At 43.2% G+C, this 16,330-nt stretch overlaps 1 protein-coding gene across 1 annotated transcript in view; it reads right to left on the bottom strand.

Moving 5' to 3' along the window:
• The window catches only part of cacna1eb (calcium channel, voltage-dependent, R type, alpha 1E subunit b), a gene marked incomplete at both ends in the record, with an annotated part of 48,411 nt that extends 35,567 nt beyond the window's left edge, over nucleotides 1-12,844 (bottom strand). The window contains 4 exons of the mRNA XM_079216187.1: nucleotides 1,583-1,722; nucleotides 2,480-2,575; nucleotides 6,607-6,898; nucleotides 12,429-12,844. Of these exons, the coding sequence (XP_079072313.1) occupies nucleotides 1,583-1,722; nucleotides 2,480-2,575; nucleotides 6,607-6,898; nucleotides 12,429-12,844 (944 nt within the window). The remainder of the gene's footprint in view (nucleotides 1-1,582; nucleotides 1,723-2,479; nucleotides 2,576-6,606; nucleotides 6,899-12,428) is intronic.
• Nucleotides 12,845-16,330: the final 3,486 nt, after the last annotated feature.

Raw genomic sequence — 16,330 nt, 5'->3', positions numbered from 1 at the left:
CGGCCCTTTAACTCGTATGCACGTACACAAACTTACAGTTTACATGTTTATATGTAACTTAAAGTTACATGGCATTTTAATGTTGAAAGGCTATTTTGCTGAACTTCAGAATCGAGAAGGTAGTTTTTTTTCTTGTAAACAAATCCCATGAAAAGACAACAATCAACGATTTTACAAGCCTGTGCAGCCAAATCCTGATGAAGCTTATTCCTCTGAAGCCATTGACCTCCATTGTTATCCAAAAGGCCATCAATGACATGCTCCTTCATTATAATGAATATCTTTATGTTTATTTTTGAGTTGTCATGTACCAACCTGCTGCTTGAAACACTCACTTGAGCACCAAATGTGTATTGGTCCGTGGCTGAAAATAGTCCCCAACAAATGCACTATCTATTTACTCCTGTTGGACTAAAGCATGGTAGTGTCTGACTTTTTTTTACGAAATGAAACTGTACATTTGTGAAATCATTACATCGTATGTATGTCTTTAGGAAAGAATATGCTAACACATTGTAGTTTTGTTCTTCTTGTGTAAAGTTTTGTCGTAGCTTAAAATGGTTAGGATAAAGTACAGTTTAGATATAGGTTTACATTTTCAGGGTTTTTGGGTACATTTATCTTAATTATTTGTCGGATTAATCGCACATAAAAGGCACATTTTATTCAAGAAGACTTGCCTAAAAAGGACATAACCCTTTATCGTGTTGACTTGTTAGTGGTCAGCTAACAAACAACAGTGTTGCTCAGAGACTGGAGCTCAAAATAAAGAGTTTAATGACAGAAAGAGGGACGACCGGCTCTACCTTCTGAGCCGCAGTCGCCCCAATGACAACAATAGCTGGCTGGTTGGCAGCGCTATTGTTAGCTAATCCATTTCAAGCGTCCATTGTTCTGTTGTAACAGTAACATTATCTGCGCTCTAATGTCTCACCATTTTGCTAAATAGGCTGACATGTAGCCATGTTATGCAATTTTAAGACACAATAGCTGAGAACGTAGCAAGGCAGTGACAAAGCACATTGTAGGAGTAGCATAAAGAATACCAGCAGTGGGTATACTGGGACAAGTATTGCCTAAAAACATCCACAATTTGTAACATTGTGAATAATAACAGCCAAATAACACTAAAAAAAACAGTCTTGTTTTTTCTTCCCAGCAGGCCTTGGTAAGAGAAATACAGGTGTAATTAATAATGTTGACGATGTGAGCCAGCTCCAAGGTCCTGATATTGCGCATACTGGCTCACTGGAATCAATCCATTGTTTATGTTTTTAAGTCACACTTGTGCTTTTCCCAGCTAAGAATGCTTTAGATTAGATCTATTAAGAAGAAAAAAACAGGAGGAAAGCGACACTACTGCCAATCCCAAGTCTAAGTGCAACTGCTTTGCTCTGATTTGATTGGCTCACCGTCAGAGTGCAGGCGATGCTCAAAAAGTTGGTTTCGCTACAGATAACTGATATTTGTTCCTCTTCCAAAAAGCAGATTTCGCCAGTATGCTTGGCAAAGAAGTAACTTGGGAATATGTTGACGATGTTCACAACAAACATTTCCCACTTCCAGCTCGGATGTCACTCACCCGCTGAGCACGACGATGAAGTCCATGACGTTCCAGCCGTTCCTCAGGTAGGAGCCTTTGTGGAAAACGAAACCGAGGGCCAGCAGCTTGATCCCCGCCTCGAAGCAGAAGATCCCGATGAAGTACGGCTCTGTCTTCTCCTGTGGAAACAACGTACAAGCAGCAGGTCAGCGGGACACACGTGAAAACTATAACCTGTTTTCTTCAGTGCAGAATCCACTGAAAATAAGTTGTGCTTTCGTTAACTTAAAATGAGTCATCTACAGTAGCCCAGAACAGACAAAACTAACACTGCCTCTCAATCGGGCCAGTTGCGTTTTTGCATTTTCACGGCAGCCGGTGTAGTTCTCCTACTTGCTTGGCACGCGGGGAAAGTTTCAGTTGGTTGCAGTCTGCAACCTCGCCGCTAGATCTCGCCAAATACGTGACACTGGCCCTTTAAGTAAAAGTGGCAATACCACAATTAAAATGACTCAGTTACAGGTAGTAATATCACAATCCCGCAGCATTTTATTATTGTCACGGTAGAGATAATTTTAACAATTCATAACATTTTGATCTATAGTTTTCTTTAATGATTTGATTGAATGTTTTACATATAACATCTTAATCCGATCTTGCTAATGGTGTACTTCAAAATGATACCCAACATTGAAACAATGCAAGCTATCTTACATTAAAAAAAGGCTTTTCTTTCTCAACCATTTCTATTCACCACCTTCTTAAAAAATGCTTCACGCTAAACAGCAAAGTGTGCACCTTTAACTGAAAGGGAGGTTTTACTTTTGTGATTTCTGCAGTTTAAGTCACAAAAACAACAATCGCTGTATCTCACAGCGACCTCGGCCTACAACCCGGTCTTTGTGTGGAAGACGTGAACACTGTCGTTGTCCTCACCAGTCTCTTGGCCATGGGCGTCTTATCCTCTCCGGGGAGATGCTGCTCCAAGGCCAGGACCACGCAGTTGGCAGTGATGGTGGCCAGGATCATGTACTCAAATGGTGTAAAGGCCGCAAAGTTAAGGAACGCACTTTTACTACAACACAAGGAGACAACTAAACACATACAGACACACAAATGCTTATACATGCACACAATATATGACAATATAGTGTGCAACAGTTCAACAAAATCAGCGTATTCTAAGTTAAACAAGCGTATATATTAATACATTAACAGTAGTGGTGTTATTCTTTATCCATTTATATATATACCATTTTTTTTCTTCTAAATTCTAAAGTGCATTTGTGCGTGGTTTAGTGCAAAGGAGAAAAGAAACCCATAGATGGATGGATGATTACATGACAGATGAATTATGGCACGGTTCATATTCTCTGGTGTTGGAGGCAATCTGTTAGAGAGAGTGCAGTATCCATGGCAACGTGCTTTTAAAAGTGTTTTTCACGAGGAGGAGGAGGAGAAAGAGGAAGGTTAGGGAGGGAATGAAGTCACCTCGGCCCGACTGGTTTAACTCCACAAGTCCTCGTCACTGCGTTCACCAAGTCCCGCTGACACCACACAGCATGTGTCACACGTTCATTTTTAAGTGTATCACATCTACAAAGTGTGATCTCTTTACTACGGGAGAGGAGCAGTCAAGGTTTTTAACGTGAGCGGATGGAGTTTGACTTGATCTGCTTCATTGGGAGGTTTCAAAAAAACAGACAGTTATGATATCCTCCACAATAAACCAGAAGCAAACGACACATTCAATTGCAGTTTGAACATAAAGAATAACAGAGTTACGCGTGTTTTTATGACTGTATGAATGTAATGCTGAAACAATTAGTCAGAAAATAAATCATAAACTAAATAAAGTAATTTTTCACCTTTGTATATCGGTCTCAGACTCTTGGTCTTACAAAACAAATAATAATTTAAAGATGTCCCCTCGTGCTCTGGGAAGCTATGATGAACATTTTGTACAGTTTTCCAACATTTTATAGATTAATCGTAAAAAGTGATAATTATCTGCTGAGAACAATATGGAAATTTGATGTTTGATAAAGAAATTATGAATGTGCGAATAAGTAACAAGCAAATGTAATGAAAGCTCACATTAAAATACTTTAGAGCTGAATTAATAAGCCAATAGATATATGGATAGATCGACACAACAATATCACCGCCTATTTTAGTAATCAATTAACCGTTGAAGTCATTTTTTCATTAGAAATGTTGAACATTATTTACTTCCAGGTCCTCAGTTGTGATGTGATGATGTCACTGTGGGCTTTTGGGGAAATTAGTTGCAGCTTTAACAAATACTAAAACATTGATGTTTACTTGAATAATTCCTTCCAGGATAATCACAAATCACTGATTCGAGCTTCTCAAATCTGCCAATCCAAATTTTTCACAAGTGGATTTCTGCACAAACTTTAAGCGGGAACACGACTCCTGAAACTTCAGGACTGATTTGTGCAGGTGCAACTGGAAGTGAGAGCACATTTTGGTGTCTTGGTGTGACTCCAAATTCAGAACTTAAGCGTCCGACTGTTGAAGTGCACATCATTTCCAAAAGCCCTTGCATCATTTCTAATACATCCAGAATGATCTCCACCTCGGTAGATTTATGTTCTCCCAGATGGAACACCTGTCCGAGTGTGTGTGTGTGTGTGTGTGTGTGTGTGTGTGTGTGTGTGTGTGTGTGTGTGTGTGTGTGTGTGTGTGTGTGTGTGTGCACGGGCCCTATGGAGACACTATGCATCTACGTGTGAACCGGCGTGCGCTGCGTGTGACTATATGTGCCCCGACACTCGTCTGTGCGTGTGACTTTCAGTCCCCTGGAGTTCCCATGAGGCAGCTGCTCCTTGTTATTAATTCCCCTGCCCCAGTGAAATGGGGTCAGTGACTCACAGAGTGCTGCGATGAGGGCCTCTGGGACCCACACTGACTCACATTGACAGGTCCACATCGCTGCCATTGAAGACGGAAAATAGCTGAAGTGGGAAATACTTCATAAATCTCGCCCCCTCCGACTGCCCTCACTATATATCACCTGCACCACAGATCGTGCGGGTTTAGGACCATTTAGGATGAATAACATATATAACCATGTCGTTGACGACAGGGTGCGTTTATCTGGCTCTACTTTGCCTTTTCTTCTCCATTTGTTATGACTGTTTCTATGTTTTTTTACTGGAAACAGTTATAATGTTTAGAATGCGATAATATATTAGTCGTCTGGTCCGTAAAATGTGTGGAACAAATGCAGCAAATCATCACAATTGAGAAGCTGGAATGTAGGGGATGTTGGGTATCATGTTTTAAAAATTACTTTCACGAATAACTGATTCTCAAAATGATTGCAGTTTAATTTTCTGTCTTTCAACAGATGTGATATCCAAACCAAGTCTGCAGTTATTTCGTCAAAGTTACATTCTTAAGGGAGTGTGATGGATTAGATAATGATTCAAGCTTTATGGGTCTTTGTGTCGTATGCAAATGAGCGGAAACCACTGGCGGTCTGGAAGGTAAAACCCGTGAAGAATACCTGCAGTGATGTAAAGAATAAACGAAGGCTGCAACTAATCATTATTATCAGAATGCCTCGAAGATGACATCTGAAAATATCTTTGTCTTGTTTTGTCTGACCAACAGTCAAAAACACAAAGATATCCATCTTAAAATGATATACAACAGAGAAAAGCACATTGGAGAAGTTACAACCAGAGAATTTGGTATTTCTGTCCCCTTTGTAAACGCCTCAAAGCGATTAATCCATTATTAATGCACTTGCCAGTTCATTTTCTGGTACAATCCTTGAACTCAACTCTCTGGGTGCAGAGACTTCGGCCTACATTGGGCAACAGACGTCCCAGCTTCTTCTAAACTTGTGAGAAATCCCACACTGTAACACTCCAGTATATCTGTGCAGGAACACATACAATCAGAGAAACACCGCATTGCAATGAATGCGTATGAATCAGTTATGCACTTGCATAAAATTGGACGCTGTGAGCAATATCTGGGTCTCGCCCAGTCAATACTCTGACATGTGCTGCTTTCACAGCCCACGATCCAGCACAGTACTATACTGGCCAGCTCTCTCCCACATACCTCTACCTCTGTGAAACCGGCAGTCACATTACCATGCTGCTTGGCCAGCTAGTCTTGACCACTAGCCCCACGCCCACACACCACACAGAGCCTGCAGTTAGGTAACAGTGGGAGACTGGCACGCTGCACTGAAGAGGGTGTAAGACAGGAGGAGCAGTGGGTAGATATGGCAACCGAAGGACGTTGTTGAACTGATCACGCTTTGAAAATGTCTAAATATGTACACGATTTATCAGGGAATCGCTTGATTAAAGCAAACAAAAACAAACCGATTTAAGTGAGCAAGACAAGTACAGCACTAGAGGATTCTGATGTTTGAGGATATATGTTGCATTCACGCTAAATTAACTCGCTGCACCTGCCGGGGGAAATAATGTCCCTGGTAAATCTTTGTGAGAGGTGCAGAAGTTCAGGAGAGAAAGAGAGAGAAACCGTTTGGCCAACGCTGCAGCAGGAAGCAGAGAAACGCTGGTGGATTTGAACTGACACCTACTCATGGCCAGGTTCATATTCCAATGAGCACTAAGGCAGCAGAGATGTGCCTACATGCCACCCCCACAGCGAGCAGAGCTGCTTAATGATCACCACATGCTAACTTTCTGTCTTCTGCCAACACTGGAGCACATGGAGCCCACGGATGAACAGAATCGGGGCGCGTTTTTGAGCAGAACTACGAGGAGAGGGTTAAACTCAGCTGTGATTTAACCAGCAGCTGGAGACCATTATGCAGAAAAGCAAACACTAAACAAAGAGGGTGCAAGGTGGGTCTCTATGTGAAGGTGCCATGCAAAACACAGGCACAGCAATGATGATTGCACTCAAGAAACTGTACTTGTGTCACTTGTGAGTGAATGGGAGTTGTACTTTTAATGCTGCATGCTGCCTGTAGCTGTCCATGGTGCTGAACTCACAACATGCACTCTCTCTATAATAGACTGCAGGGGAAGCGAAGACAACTTTACTTTAAATACGTTTCTCGCGGAAGGATATGGCCACTCAATGATTCGCCTCGCAGTTTTCCTAATGAAGTTGTCCTCTGCGAATATGAAGAGCGACCTGTTGACGGTGAGGCAGTTCTGCCGGTGGGGCACGGGGTTGTACATGGCCATGGTCCGGGCCCGCTGCGCCTTGGCTTGCCTTATGGAAGCCGTGAGCCCCGCCGCCGCCGCGTCCTGTCCCTCCACGCCGCGCTCCAAGTCCCCATCTCCGGAGTCCACCGTGCTGGGCGCGGACTCGTCTCCAAACCGAGCCATCCTGCAAAAGAGACGAGGAGACCAGCGGCGTAAGATATAGTTTCGCGACGGGACCTTTTAGTAAAGAAGAAAACGAAAGCTACACGAAAAGAAAAGAAGAAGAAAAAAGGGTCCACCTTTAATCCGGTGACAGTTTTTCGAGCGCCAATATTCCCCCCAAAAGTTGCTGATTCCTATCACTCCATATCCACGAGAACAAAGCGGATTATATCATTCAGTTGGCTAATATTTTAGGTGGGAGAAATCATCCATTTACTTAACGACGAATCAGGTGAACAAGCTGCAAAATCTCGTCATCTCTGTCCTCCCATCTGTTTAACGGCGCGTTACAGTTCAGCTCTGAGCAACTTTTAATGCGCGTCTCTCTAAACTCTGCGGAGGGAGGGAGAAGAAGAAGCAGAAGAAAAAAACAGATCCACCGATTTAATACCTATCGATTCTCTATCAGCAGCTCTTTTGGATCTGACAAAGCGGCAGCTGCGTGATCCAAAACGACTCTGTGCTCATCAGAGAGAGAGAGAGATCCGAGGGAAGTCTTGGCAAACTTTACGCATCTTCTCGACCCGGTAAACTTGACAAAAAAGGAAGATCTCACGTGAAAGACAGCCCAGGTTAACGCCAGAAAAGAACAAAGAAGAAGAAGAAAAAAAGCTCACGCGAAGTTATTCTCTAATCAAGCACAAAATGCAGCGAGAGAGTTGCTTGAATCGCCAGGTCATCTCTCAGCCATATCACCTGCTGCAAAAGGAGAACGCAGCCAGGAGCGCATCAGCACCAGCAGCCCCCTCCCACACTGATATTTCATGAAAAAAATCCATCTGAATGAAGGCTGGTGGGGAGGAGGGACATATATTTTTGTAACCATAGCAATTAGAGTTTGCTGAGGATGAACAAAAAACAGTTCCTAAAAAAAGAAGAAAAAAAAGCCTATATGCAGCAGGCTGTGTGGGTAAAACAATGATGTAAAGATGGTAGTGGGTGCAGTGGCAGGATAAATGGGTGTGAAAATATATATACAATGCACAGATAAAGACAACAGGTGTGTGGATGGGTGGGGCAAGCAAACATAAATTGTGATTTATAGAACAACCATTTGATAGTCAGAAAGCATTGTCACATTTTCATTAATGGAAACTTGTACTATTGGAAAAAAAACTGGGCCATTGTGCTAAGATTGGAGTAAACGTCAGGAGTAAAAATAGAGCATGAAATAGATCGTATAGGGCTGCTCCCTTTCTTAAGGGAGCAGAGAAGACAACAGGGGCTTTTTTTTCGCGCTCAGCGCCACAAGTGAGACTCTCTCGCTCCATCTGCTGCTCTCCTCCCTTCCCCACGGGTTCCCTGAAGATGACCACTTCAGCCCCCACGGACACGCTATTATCCAATTGTGGCTGAAGCACGTCAAGTAAACGCAGTAAAATAAGAGAAAAGAAATCAAGAAGTGTGCAGACGGGCAGTGAGCGGATGGGGGAGGAGGAGAGGGGGGTGGGGGTGCAAAGGCAAGCCAAGAGAGAGTGACAAATTTATGCTTGGCAAACAAGTCGAGATCTGGGGGAGAAGAAGGGAAAAAAACATTGATTTAACAGGATCTATGAATAAATCCCTAAGTGAGCTCCAGAAACTCTCTCTCATAATCTGCATGAAGCAGGCGGCCGTGTCGCGTTCATGCAAAGCAGGACAGCAACAAAAGGCCTCACTGACCTGTCCAGTAAATAAAAGACAGTATCTGCAACATATCTTCACTTTTTTTTTTAACAAACAAAAAAAAATGTTACATAAGAATTCATTACTAAAAAAAAGAAAGAAATAATCAACAATTTTTTTGTGAACCAACAAAACATATTTGTCCGTCTTTGCAAACAGTACATCTCTCTATGGTTGTGTGTGTGCGTGAGAGAGAGAGTGTGTGTGTGTGTGTGTGTGTGTGTCTCGCTCGCTTTTTGCTGTAGTTTCCATAGCGACATAGCTCTCTTGATTCCTGCGCCGTTCCTTCTTTTCATTTCTGCCAACAAAAGCCATGTTGCACAATGGAGCAACCTCTTCCTACAGAAATCACTTTCTCCCAACACACACACACACACACACACACACACACACACACACACACACACACACACACACACACACACACACACACACACACCTCTCCTCCATCAGGGTCATTGGACCAACAAGCAGCAGCCTGCCTGCACGGCTCCATCACTCCAGTCCTGTATCTGAGCAGCTATAGTCTGCTTTCGGAGGGCCCTTGGCTTTTGTTTCTCTTGCTCACAGCCTACTCACAGGCTTCTAAAAATAGCCGTGTGAACTGTTAGCGGATCAAAGCGGAGAAGATCATATCAATTCGCTTTGGCCCCTGACTAAAGTTTGAACAACGGGAATTAATTGGAGAAGAAAGGGCCCCCACTTGAGCCGAGAAAGGGGGTGAATCAGGGAGCGTCGTTGTGAAAGCCAGGTGTGTTTATGTCCCCGGTCCGGCAGGAAGCCGCATCTTTAGAAACAGTGTGGAAGACGGAGGCTGCAGGTGACGTGCACCGCGAGGTAAAACGTTAATGAGCTTTACTTTGTGCTCAGCTCTAAAGAGCGTTTATATAATTGCAGACAGGCTTTTCATCCGGCACTGACTGGAGTGGTTTTAGCATTTTATTTTTTCCTCGCTGTTGCCAAGCAACAGACATCCTCTCATACTGAGTTTTGTCGGTTATATTCGACCAATAACCGCCACTTATGTCATCGCCGACTGGCGTTGACACCCGTGCCCAGTTTACCTTGAAACATGTTTGCATTATTGTTTACTGAAATCTGACAACTGATTAACACCTGAATGCAAAGTTTTTAAAATGTTGAAACTTCCACAGTGGAAGTTTCTGTTTTGTGGGAAAAGTCGTATTATGCAGAAATTCATTAACACTCATTGGTCTTTAACTGTTCTTACATTTTCCTCCGACAGTTTTTTTTATGTCATCAATATTCCAGTGTCTAGTTGTTAAAAGAAAAATCAACAATGCCAAAATTCAGCAGCTGAGCTCTGAAGACATCATCTGCTGCTCTTCTACTTTGATTCCCTAGCATCCCCTAATGGACAAATAACCACAATACATGTACGGTTCTGCTCCCATATTAATGTTCAGCTGTTATTCGTCTGATGTTTTTGTACTTTTAAGTGCGGTAGTTGCTCATGCATTCAACACTTACAGATTAAAAGCGAGAAAGAGAATATGCAAATGTTAGCCATCGAGGACGAAACTCTGACATAAGTCTCGTGTTCATCGAGTGTCTGCGCATGAGAGAAAAGGGAAGAAAAAGATGGAAATCCAGAGAGGGAATGACAATAAAGTGGATTTGAGTGGGTGGTGGAGGTACAGAGAAATCCGAGGATAGGAAGGAGGCCGGGGCTCGCCAGTGGGTTGGGGGTTACACTGATGGAGTACCACTCCACATTCAAGTGGTGGGAAGCGGATAATCAGAGCGATGTGGCTCCAGAGTTCAAAAGTTCACATGCAAAGCACCCTCAGCTCCGCCATTAATAACGCTACCCAGGGTCTGATCACAGTAAACCGCGGCCAACAATGTTACACATGCAGGCGTTTAAAAAAACAAACAGCAACCATCAATTCAACTGATGAAAGCAGTGGGAACTGATTTGGTGAATCATTGGTGGAGCTATAACAAGGCCGGGAACAAAGGAAGCTGCATACGTGTTGCTACTATGGAGCACCATCTGAAACCAGTACTTTGTAGCCAAGCAACAAAACAACAATAGCAAGCGCAATACTTTATCCAGTAATCGCAGATCGCCTGAACCACGAGGAGCATTAAGACTCAATGTTTTGAGAGATGGTGAGTACCTCTTGTTTGCATGATTTGATACAACATATTCCACTTGTCAACAATTGGAGGAGACGCAATATATATATATTTTTTTTCAGTGCTCCAACAAAGGAAAGGAAGGAGGAGACGACGATGTGTTATTGACCACTGGTGGATCGAACTGCAGACATACTATTTTAACTGCCAGTCGTCGCAAAGCAACACGAGCTTCCGAGTGGACTTGACCGATGCAAGTCCTGTACTTCTGTATCCATTTAGCTTCACTTCAGACAAGCTCCTAAGAAAAACATCCGTGTGCGTGTCTGACTAAAAGCTTAAACTTCTTCCCAGTCCACTGGGTTACTTCAGATTTGAGCCATTTCATGCTCAATGTCAGCTCAGGTTTTGGCCTTTGATGTAATAATTGCTTACATTACATTAAAGTCAGGATCTCTTTGCCATTTGAGTTGAGTTTAGTCTTTTACATTACATGTGTGTCATTAGTTTTATTTCAAAGTTAAACTTGCATTAACGCTTCATTTTCTGCCACTTGGGAGAAGTGGAACAAGCTAAAAACACAACGCGATCGCCAGCATTTCTTATTTGCAGACTTGGAGCAACTTTAGCTTTCATTCTGACTTGTTTTCTGGCCACTTAAAGAACGTGATCACGTCCAATATTACCTCTCCCCTGAGCTCTGATTTGGTCTCCTCCGACCCTTGAGGGAAATGTTTGGTTCTTCAGCTGAAAGAAGCTCTGTTACATCCACCGCAGTTGCTAACTTTGTTGTTTGCTAATCTGCTGTTTGGTGCTGGGCAGATAGAGTACAGTGAGATTATCTCAACTAAAAGTGTGTGTGTGATGGCACACACTGATGTCTGCCATCATAGACCCTCAGTGTGCAGCGCAGGAGCGACAGGGCCCTCCTGGTAGACGACTCCACCTGTGCTTGTACTTGGGTTACAATGCAATTCGTTCTTACTGACACAGGCTCCGCCCTCTACTGGACTGTATGGGTGCAGTGGGTGAATTATGGTGAGTTTATTATCACGCATGGAGTCCAGTTGAGGGCTCCACCTGTGTGATTTAGAACGAGGATGATGAGAGCTATAAGAACGAATCAAAACAGTGAAGTTATGATCCATAAAACTAAAACAATGAGCTGAAAGATAGTAAAACAAAAAGTTGGGTGATTAGTCTTCGTGGGTTCAGACATTCAAGCTCCACCTTTTTTCTACTTTACCCAAAGTCATTGAACCCAATGTTCATTAAAAATGTTATAGGCGGTAATGTCATATATTGATTTGTATTTTGAATCTGCTTCAGCGTGTCACACTTGGTCATTTTCACGACAGACGGTTTTGAGAAAGAACAGGTGCAATTAATAACAATAACCAAATTGGGACACTTGGATGGAACGGAGCAATCATTAATATTATTAATGACAAGTCAAAGTGTCTGCTTTGAAAAAGGATGAGCGACTGAACTATTTAAATCAAAGATCCCATTTCTTTTATTGTGTGGCACAATCACTCATCGGCTGTAGTTCATAGTCTTTGGCCTTGTTTCAAGTTTAAAATATACTTATTTGGCTGTTTGTAATCAGCGGCCTTGACCTTGAATATGTTCTTTTACCGGCACTTTCCTCCATGGAGATGTATCATCTTTATAAATGCAATTTGAGGAGGAATCCTTTGCCTCTGAATCTCTTTTATACTTACTCCCACTCCTTCCTGCGGGCCTGCGGCGTGCTCTGGATTTTGTGAGCCTGGTGAGCCATGATTATGTCTTTCTGCTCCACGAGTCCCCCGCGCCGCCGCTGCACGCCGTGGGGGCTCGGCGACCCCGACCCCTGATCGGACGAGCCCTCGTCCTCGACGCAGGGCACGTCGAAGCTGGCGGCTCGAGGAGGCAGCCCCAGGTGCTCGGGGTGGCTGCCTGGGACCTGCAGGGAGCTGGAGCGGGCTCCCTGCGCCAGGCCGTGACGGGGAGTGGAGCCGGGCTTCCTCCAGGCCTCAGGCTCGGGTAGGGACAGGGAGGACTGGACCTGCATCCTCCCACCTGGACCGGAGCCGGACGGAGACGGGAGGCTGGGTGTGAGGGAGCGGGAGAGGGACTGGTCTGAACTGGTGAGCATCTCTACAGAGGACGGCCGTCGGCGGTTTCACCATAATGCTGCAAATGAGACAAAAAAGGGGGGAAAAAAAGAGGAACCATTCATGAGCGGGAAAGCGGTGAAACACATGAAACATTTCACATCCTGCCAGTCTCCTCTCTGTTTGTCTATTTTTAGCCGTGATAGAGGCTTGGCTCAGGGGACTGCAACGTCTACCACATTGGTCCAGATTGAGATATCTCCACCAGCCGATACTACAGGATGGATGGCCATATGGTCCCCAGAGGACGGATGCTAGTACTGTACCTGTCTCGGGTACCGAGAATATCATTATTTCTTTGACTGTATAAGTGTTACAATTTATTGAAGGCAGATAAACTGACAGCTGCTACTAACCAGTGCAGCTTGAATTCAGAAAGAATGCAACCATGTGACTGTACTTTCTTTTCTAAATCATCACCTCTGCAATGTGTGCATAAGACAAGGAGGAACCAAAGCTTCAAAACCTGCAGCAGCCATGCAGAAATACTGCCAATAATTGTACAATTGGCAAGTGGAATAAGATTTGTGCATACATTGGGTCAGAGGTGAAATTTGATAATAAAAAAAAAGCATTGAACACTCTATAATCTATAGCCTCATCTTTTGTTTCCAGAAGACTGAACACAACCAGCCCGTAAAAAAAAAAAACGTGTGTGTGTGTGTGTGTGTGTGTGTGTGTGTGTGTGTGTGTGTGTGTGTGTGTGCGTGTGTGTGTGTGTGTGTGTGTGTGTGTGTGTGTGTGTGTGTGTGTGTGTGACTGAGACAGAGAAACATGAGGGAGGTGAGGTGGCGAGGCTGGAAAACAGCAAGTTCTGAGGCGAGCCAGTCAGAGACAGACAAACAAGGTTGTTCCCACTGAGCCGACTCTGAAAAAAGAAGATGACCGAGTGTGGGAGAGCTGAAGCAAAAGGCTCAGTGACTCACACACACCAGCAGAACCAGCAGAACCAGCAGCAGCAGACATGAGCTGGACTCAGTATGAGGAGAGACGAGGTCAGTGCGCGTATTTACGCGGGTTGCTGGACGGCAGCTCGATGCTGCTGATGGGCGGGTTGTTGCACGAGCCTCGTGCTAGTTCAAACACACTCTCTCTCTCTCTCACTCTCACACACACACACACACACACACACACACACACACACACACACACACACACACACACACACACACACACACACTGTCATCGGAAATGAAAACACTTGTATTAAACGGGCACACCTTCAGAAAGCAGCAGGTGCGACACACTAATGGGTTTCTTGGGTTAATCCACGACATCTGGGTCACTTATACAAACACACATGAAATGAATCATCACATAGCAGCATTGGTGATGTCGCGTTATGATGAGAGAGAGCATCACTGCAGTGTGTCAATACACACAGACAATAATTACTGCTTGCAGGAGTCGTCCACGTCTGCATAGGCTCTTTTATTATAAATTAAAATGCCTCTGGTCTCCTCTAATTAGTGCAAAACACTGAAACAACTGGCAGCCCCCACCTCTTCCAATTTGTGCACGTCAGCTGCAGGTCTTTTTTTTTTTTAGTACATCGACTATCCTGTTAACAGGTATTGCTAATTAGGATGCTTCTTCTTTATTCTTGCGCTGAGTTGAAGTGTTTGACGCGAGAGCAGAAAGCAGCAGCAGTCATAACAAGTACAAAGAGATGAATAAGATGCTAAAATAATTAATAAAGAGGGAGAGGGTTAATGCAGCGCGCGCGACAGGAAAACATATCAATAAAGTAATGCAATCATTAATGGATTTGAGGGCTTTTCCTTTCTTTCTTTTCTTCTTTCTTGTATTACCTTGAGGTGGCACGCGCGCTCCTTCATCCTTCAGGTGGATCCTTAAAAATCCAGCCCTTCTCACTCGGTCCAAGTTTTCGAGGATGCTTTCTGTGAGGATTCTTTGAAGGACGGATTCCTTTGAGCGGTGATTCCGACTGTTTGTCTATAAATAGCGCGGCGTGGCCGGCAGCCAGGGGAGCGTGGCTTCATGTGAACGTAAACAGGAGCGAGGCATGATGAAGAGCATCCCCAGTCATCTTCACCGGCGGAGCTGCGGCGACGTGACTCACTTTAATGTGGGTCACGGTGAGCCGCTGTGTCTCCAAAAACTTTCAGCTGGAAAGAGTTCACCGAGAGGTGGGGACGCGTTTCACCTCATCCGCACATCTGGATGAGTTTTTTTTTTCTTCTCATTTTGGTGGTAAGAGGTAACGCGCAACAGGTCCGCTGATTTGAAACGGTGGAGTCAAATGTTCTTACCACTAGATGGTGGACTACAGCCGCGCACCTGGCGCACAGCAGATGCAGAGAGGGAGGCTTTGCGTTGATATCAGAGGGATAAAGAAATGTTGTTGTTTTCTTTTTTGCCTTAACCTGCATCCAGGTGTTACTCTCCTTGGCAGGTGTTTCTGTAAACACACGTGTTTGTGTAACAGCAGGGCCACAGTAGTTTGTGTTCATGGCCCCTAACCCCCCAAAATACGTAAATAAGCAGTGTTGTAAGAAATATTCAGATCCTTCACTTAATTCATTAGAAGAAGTGGACATTCGACAAGTGGCCTGTATGAATTGAAAATAAAATGGTGGTAAGAATTAGATAAATACAATTGTTATAAGTAGGTTCAATATGGAGGATGATGATTTATGCTGTTGTGTGTTATTTTATTTTTTTCATTTATTTGTTGTTGTTTTTTGTTGTCTAGTAATGTTAGGTAATGTGTAACTTATAAAAACTCAAAATAAAAATGATTGAAAAGAAAGAAAAAGTGGAAACAGAGAGTTAAAAATGCTCCATTATGAGTAAAATGCATATTTTCAGATAATTAGGTGCAGAAGTAATCTACTTAAAATATCTTAGGGAATATATATACGTAGTGGTCAGTGTTACAAAATATAATAGCATCGGATTATTATTGCTAACATGTCATTTAAGCATTTGAAATTGGAGCAGCTGAACTGTTTCATTAGAGCAAAATCACAATGTTTTTTTCCACATTACATTGTTAGGATTCTAAATGCCCATCAAATAAAGTATTACCACAATAAAATAACCTAAATAAATGAAAGAAAGTTAATAAGTGAACCTGGACTTCACACCTGTTCAGTAGTTTCCCCTTTAGTGAGAGTAAAACATCAACTTTAAAAGATGATTTACTTTAATTGATATGTAAATGAGCAAAGCATCATTTAGTCACTCAAAAAGTGGCTCACGTGTTTGCTGTCACTGTTTTATTTACAGGTTTATGTGAACAGAAGCTGAAGAAGTATTTTAGCTTAAAGTACAACAACTCTTTTCTAACTGAAGATTCAGTATAATATCCTGGACGTTAAGATGCTTTTCCCCTGTTTAACATTTGTTGCTATTTGAACCTAATAATGTAAAAAAAAACATAAACAAGGTCAAACTCATAATGTAAAAAGATCACAAAAGTATCGTCATCATAACAGTTTGTT

The sequence above is a fragment of the Taurulus bubalis genome (genome assembly GCF_910589615.1).
Source record: "Taurulus bubalis genome assembly, chromosome: 1".
NCBI classification, from domain to species: Eukaryota; Metazoa; Chordata; class Actinopteri; order Perciformes; family Cottidae; genus Taurulus; species Taurulus bubalis.
The sequence above is the reverse complement of the archived record's forward strand: the minus strand, read 5'-3'. Positions and strand labels throughout refer to the sequence as shown.